The sequence below is a fragment of the Podospora anserina genome, chromosome 3, assembly GCF_000226545.1.
Source record: "Podospora anserina S mat+ genomic DNA chromosome 3, supercontig 2".
In the NCBI taxonomy this organism is placed as follows: Eukaryota; Fungi; Ascomycota; class Sordariomycetes; order Sordariales; family Podosporaceae; genus Podospora; species Podospora anserina.
In genome coordinates, this window is record NW_001914856.1 from 1,592,427 (window position 1) to 1,599,361 (window position 6,935).

The following is a 6,935-nucleotide window of genomic DNA, read 5'->3' on the forward strand; positions in this document are numbered from 1 at the left end:
TACGCCCTCTAACCCAGTTAACATGCCTTGAACATAAAGTTAATACGGCTCGAGATATAAAGTCGTCGAGAGGCCTTGTCAGATTGGTTTTCGTTATCCTGGGATGCCTTTATCAACGAACAAGCCTGCTTTGAGTGGTGAAGAACGGGCTTGGAGTTTTGAAACCCGCGCAGTCTCCTTTTTACGGTTGCAGGCGTAGTGTCGATGTCTGTAAGTTCCTCCAAAAGCCATGATCGGTTGGTATGACCGTTAATACAATGGGATCTGTTACGGGTGATAAATAACAATGATGGTAGTGTCTGCCTTGGGCACTAGGGGACTTTGCTCATGATGGTATAATGTAGCATCTCTCAAACAATTTCCTTGCTCGACCATGTCAATTTTCTGCTTTTACAGCAAGTGACATCCACCCATGCAGATCAATCCATGTTCTCCCAGATCTGAATTACCACCTCCCAGGTCCAACTTGGTATAAACTTCCCACCTATGTACAAGGTCCAGGTCAGTAATCAACCTGAACCAACGATACCAACCTGGTTTTTTTTTTCTTTTTTCTTTTTTTGGTTTTTTTGACTGTCCCGTGTCTACCACCACAAGGTGCTATGGCTGAAACGCTGGGGATCGGTGGGTTTGGGTTTCGTTCCCCCAAGCCGTGCCGTCTCTTGTTACACTGCTGCGTCCACTAGGAAGTGAACTGGGGCTGCTGGGTGGAAATATATCATCAGACCGAGGCTTCGAAAGAAGGAGCAAGCTTTTCGTGTTATTTAGTATTGATGGTGCCTCTTCCGAGATTTCAGCCCGAAAAGAAGAAAAAAAGGTTGAGATGAACAGGTATCCAGATCCTGCATGAGTTTAGATATGGGAGAGTTGCTTGATTGGGATGGTTCTGCATGTGCATATGTGTGTGCATATATGTGTGCATTGTTGATGGGGAACCGTCAAAGTTCAGGAGAGGCCGGGATTGGTGTATGGCCTTGACATTATGATCTTGGACGATGGGCTCAACATTGGGCATCGGAGCTGCCGGCAGCTTCACCATCATCATCAAGGTTGTATGTAGTTGAGAGTTCGAGGTTGTTAAAGCAACTGGGCAGCAAAGCAGCAGGGCAATAATGCACCTTGATGGGGCCAAGAATGAGGGTTTTGGGTGTGAGTGGGTGGGAGAACCCTGGGTTGGTTTATGAACCCCTCCCCCCACCTCACACGCTGACCCCTGAATACCTGATGATGCTGCTCGAGAAGATACCCGAGCGTATCGGGAACACGATCTCAACAACAACGAGTTACAAGGTATATCTCGTGTTTCCAACGCGCGAGCGATTTGGGGAGCTGCCGTCAGCCTTTTACCTCATGTCGTGTACTGTACCAGAAACAAAAGACATGGCAAAAAAAAAAGTCTCCGTCGACGACGCCGGCTCCCGACGGGCGTCTGGCGTCAAGTTTGTTGGGCTTGGGTGTTTTTTTATTAATGAATAAGGGGGGGCAAAAGATGGAGGATGGGGGGCAGGGAGGAGGGGGGCGCTTGCAAGGATATCGGCAGCAAAAGTTGCCCGTCGAGGATTGCCTATCAACAGGCGCAAAAGAAGACGATCTCGATTTTACCGCCGCTTCCTGCCGCTGAAGCTGAGAGGACAGATAGAGAGGTGATTCCTGCTGCTTCCCCTGCATGATAATTGATCGTGTTTTCACCGTGTATGCGTAACTGTTGCTTGTCATAGTCAGAAGAAAAAGGCCATGATCAAGATGCCATGTGGCAGAGAGACTTCTGTATCTAGTTCTCTGGGCCTGTCCTACCTCGCACGGCGTTATCGAAGGTGCCTGGAGGCTGCCATCACTGCAGACGCCTCTCCCCACGGGTGGAAGTGAGGTGTGGTGCGGCCAAAAGGGGGGGCCACCACACCATATACTACTGCGTGATATAGGGAATTTGACTCTGTGGTTGTTGTTTCCCATGGATATATATTATATATATATATATATATAAAACAATGAATATCACAGCTGAACAACGCCCATGATGCCGTGTCATAATAAATGGCGTAGATACCTAACGTGATATATACTCCGTAATAATGATCAAAGGGTTCTGTCGGATCTGCTCGGCTGTGGTGGTGCATCGATCGACAATCAACGGTCCCCTTTGGGAACCCTGGAAAAAAGACCCCTTCCACTCCGTTCCCCAGATCAGACCCCCAGGTCCGGTGGAGGTGTGCCTCGTGTTGGAATGCGCCTGAAGTCGAAAAAAGAGTGAGATCCAGAGGTTGCCTGCAGGTCAATCTCTCTCCACGTTACGCCAAAGAAGACGCGTTTGCTTCAAGCAACAAGAGAACAGAAAGGAAAAAAGAAAAAAAAAAGCAATAAAAAAGCAAGAAAAAAGTCCAACGTCTCTCTCGCTCGCTCGCTCATCTTTCCCGACCAGGGCTTGTCCATCGTGTTTTAGCGTCAGGGGGTTCTACGAATAGCATCGCTAGCTTCCGCGATGGTCCAGTTCAGTTTCGACCGCGGCTGGACAGGCCACTACCCCCCGCTCGTACATGTGGGAATCTGGAAACGGTTTTTGGTTTCTGACTGGGACGAGAGAGAGTCTGGACTTGTCTAGTATCGTCGTTGATCATGGATGCGATGTGTGTCGTGATTGAGAGGGGGAAGTTCAGTTAGGTACCTAAAGGACAGGGGCCCTGCCAGAAATGGGGGGTGGGCAGCTGGGGGGGCACGCAGGGGTTTTCGGTGCGGCACCTCCTGCAGCCAGCGACAAGGGTCAGCTTTTTAGGCCTAAATGCAGATGCACGTCCTGGGACGTCCATCCACCTCCATCCCCCTGGGGGCAGGCAAATCCCCAGAAATAAGAAAAATATTCCTACCTGTTGCCCTTCCAAAACAACGGGCAACCTCCATCCCGAAGCAAAGAACAGCTCCAGACGCGCCCTGTTTCTGTCCTTTCACTCTATTTGACCGTCCCATCCCATCCAAATCCCGCCGGGCTCTTTCTGCCCACCTCCACCCCCGACCGCCTTCGATAACGGTGGTGCATCTGCTACCTACCAGGTATCTCGTGAGGTGCCCAACACCCAGTCGACGACATCCAAGCTCTGGTAGACTTGGGAAAAAGGCAGTGTGTTCAGGGGGCGGGGGCCGCTCTTGTCTCTGCCCACCATCTATCTCACCGCGGGACCCAGGTGCCAACTTGAAGTGTAGACGAACCAAAGTCGCGCTCACCGACACCAACACCCACACCGATCACCCGCATCCACCGCACCCATCCATACCCACCTCGCGCCTGGCGATCAACTGCGACTGACTGCCTGCCCTTTGTTCCACCCGCAGGGTGCCGATAACGAACCGATACACCACAAGAACAAGACCGAGAACAAGAACAAGAACAAGAACAAGAACAAGAAAAGAGTCACCGCGTGGCTGTGATATGCCATGGACGGCAACAATACTTCGGCTCCCCTTGCCGACTACTTCTGGATTGCAGGCATAGAAGACGTTAGATACGACGATGAACCAGCCTCCCAGTTGGACGTCGAGGACACCATCGTCGAGGACGAGGATGGAGAGGCGGAGACCGACCGGTCGGTAGCGACGCCGTCGCGCGCCACGGCTCGTCACTCGCGCCAGAACTCGGCTAACCGTTTGTCCGTCATGTCTAAGCTCTCCCTATCCGGTAGCGAAGAACCATCTCAGGATGACGTCGAGGAGAAGGACATTACCAAAAGTAACCGTAGCAGCGCAACCATCCGGCCGAACCCCCCGCCCAGCCTCAACACCGGCCTTGCCAACGGCACCAACGCCACCAACGCCACCAACGGCTTTGATCTGGGAAGCTTGGGCGGAGGACAAGGCATTGGATTCGATGGATTCCCCGCCGACTTTGACTTTGACAAGGCCCTCCTCAAGTTTGCCGCCGAACGCGAGAACTTCCTCGACGACCTGACCTTCAGCGCAGGCGCAAGGGTCCAGTCGAGACCGCCCATGGTAAACCCCAGGACCGAGAGACTCAAGGCCGAGGACGCCGAGAGCGGGAGAAAGAGCCCTCTGAAGAGCATCCGCGGCAGCATTCGCCGCAAGATGAGTTTTAGGGATATGAGCAGCGTGAGAAAGCAGCCAATGACTCCTCGAGCGGGTACGTGTAGCAGATCGGCATCGACAGACTCTCTCGCTGCCTTGGAATCCCTGCCATCTGCGGTTCGTGTGCTGACTGTAGGATCTCTAGCCTCTATCCGGACGGCGAAGCGCCTGAGCAACTACAACTCCGTCATCCCACCCCCGGAACCGCTGAACCTCGATCCAGACATGCACCCGCTTAAGAGGCGGTTTGAGCCAGTTCTGCTTGATCGATACCCCCCGCGAGACGCCTCGGCCGACGACCTGGCCAGGAGAGGAAAGTTCCCCGACTACGTGCCCATGTTTGCCTTTCCCAACGACATCCAGATTGTCTCCTCGGACGACCGGCCTCGCTCGACCTGGCACGGATTCACCATGACGTCGGACGACAACTCCAAGATTTACGGCATTACCATCATTGTCTGGGTGGCACTGCACGCAGAGGTGGCGGACGAGGTCGAGAAGAGGTGCGAGCGGTGGCGACAAAGACACATGAGCAACGAGGAAAGGGAGCTCGCTGCTAGTCTTGGCGGCCGTCTAGCCGCAGAGCGGGCCTATCTGTCACAGCTGCTCGCGAAGCTGGGTACCGTCCCCTCGGGATCAGCCGCCCGCGAGTCTCTGGACGAGCAGATTAGCGCGGTGGAGGAAAAGATCGCGCTCATGACGGAGATGCTGAGGCCGTTGAGGCATGGCGCGGCGTCCAAGATTGACGGTCTGACCGCCGGCGAGACGGGCCTCTGGGCTCCTAGGGCGTTTGGCATTTTGGGTAGAGATCCAGCCAAGATGCAGTTTTGGAAAGAATGGTTGCGAGCTGTCACGGTACCCATGACAGACGGCGCCGTTCTCCGGATCCCGCCGAGCTCGCCCAAGGTTGGACGCTGGCAGCCTTTGGAGCGCTATGTCGTGAACCTCTGCACCGAAGCTTTTAGCCCCCTCAGTTCTCTGACCCAGGTGGAGTTGGGCGTGCGAGAGCTGCGGCTGTATGCCCGCAAGGAGGCTGCCAATGAGCTTCCTGGATCGCGCAGCATTGATATCTACGCCCTGTTCAGATGCCTGTCTCTGGAAAACATCGTCCTGCTCTTCGAGTATGCCATGTCGGAAGGACGCATCATCTTCCTCTCATCACACACTGGCATGCTGCACCTTGCCTGCCATGCGCTGGCCAATTTGCTGTACCCCTTGAAATGGGCGAGCATCTTTATTCCGGTCTTGCCTGCCCGACTCATCTCGGCCCTGGAAGCCCCTTGCCCCTATATTGTTGGTATTGAGAGACGCTACGAGAAGATTGAGCTTCCCGACGACGACTACGTCCTTGTGGACCTCGACAAAGACAGCATCGACGCCACACACCAAGCGGCCAGCCTGCCACGGCAGCACCGACGAAAGCTTCTCTCGCTCCTTCAGATCGCCGCTCCTCACAGACTGAGATATGGAGTCACACCGGGACCACCCCCATATGCAATCGAGGCCTTCCCATACGACGCGTACTCGGCAGAAAACGAGACGCTGTTCAACCCCCTCCCGATGAAGAGCTCACTGGGCAAGTGGGTGTCGCAAAACTCATCCACCTTTGCCGAGCCAGACCCGCCAGAGTGCATCCGGACGCCGTTGTTCAACGCTTTTGCCCAGGCCAAGCTTGACCCTTCCAGGATGGAGCGGCCGCCGACGTCCAAGTCCAGCAAGGGCAGCCCGCCGTCGTCTGTCTCGCCCGTGTCGATGAACTTTCCCCCCATGCCCATCACTCCCATCTCCAGGAGCGATTCCGGGTTTGCGGCTACGCTGAGGGAGAAGCGCTCTGGGCATTTTGACGAGAGGTCGAGGCGCAGCTCCTCGTTTGGGGTGGACAAGCAGCCTCCCCATCCTTCCATGGCCCACCGCCCGAGCCTGCCTTTTCTGAACGGCCACACGCAGAACATGTCCATCTCGGCCATCTCGATCGACTCGCAGTCTTCGTTTGGGGGTTATGCGCCCTCGACGTATGCGCAGTCGACGATTGCTGCCTCGACCATCATGCCCAACATGATGGTGCAGCCGGTTAAAAATACGGAGAATACCGTCTGGGTGGAGGGACACTGCTTCAACTGGGAGCCGACGGAGACGGGGTCTACGTGCACGGTGTGCGACGAGAGGTCGGAGGGGGATGGGCTGTATAAATGCAACGGGTGTGACTGTTTGAGTCACAACAGGTGCTTGGGGTTTGTGAGCCTGGTGTGCCCGGAGGCGTTCCATCCGGACAGGGTGAGGGCCGCGTTTGTGAGGTGTCTGGCTAGTTTGCTGTATACGTACCGGAAGCATTTGGGGAGGCCGACGAGGGAGCAGAAGGGGCACGGGCAGTTGTATGCGTTTGATATGGATGGGTTTGTTAGGAGTTTGCCGTATGATCAGCAGGAGTATGCTACTATGATGAGGGACACGCAGGGTATGTTTCTCCCCCCCCCCCCCCCTTTCTAAGGGTGTCAAGACAAAACTGACGAAGTGTAGCATTCAACGAATTCATCCACGAGCGCGAGAGACAACCGCAATCGGACCCAGCGATTCGCCTCTTTGACGAGGTCATTCTGGCCAAGAAGGCGAGGGGGAAGCCGACGTTTTCTGCTGGCCTGTCCCGTCTGTCCACCTTGAGGGCATCTCATGGGTTAACGCCCTCTTACATGGGCGGGGGACATAACCGTCAGGGAGCGAAAGTGCCGAGTTATTTGGGGGACACGAGCGATCATATCTGGAGGACGGCGTCGGTGCCGGTGCCGAGCGCGAAGTTTTCGGGGGATTACAGGAGTGTGGTCACGAGGGTGCCGGTGAGGTTGGATCCGGGCTTGATGAAGGAGCCT

At 55.0% G+C, this 6,935-nt stretch overlaps 1 protein-coding gene across 1 annotated transcript; it reads left to right on the top strand.

The window, feature by feature from the left end:
* Nucleotides 1–3,426: 3,426 nt before the first annotated feature.
* Nucleotides 3,427–6,935, top strand: PODANS_3_6480 (uncharacterized protein; the record flags this gene model as incomplete). Its single annotated transcript, XM_001909416.1, has 2 exons — nucleotides 3,427–6,526; nucleotides 6,589–6,935. Coding segments are annotated over 2 exons (3,447 nt in total), but the record flags the coding sequence as incomplete, so codon positions are not given.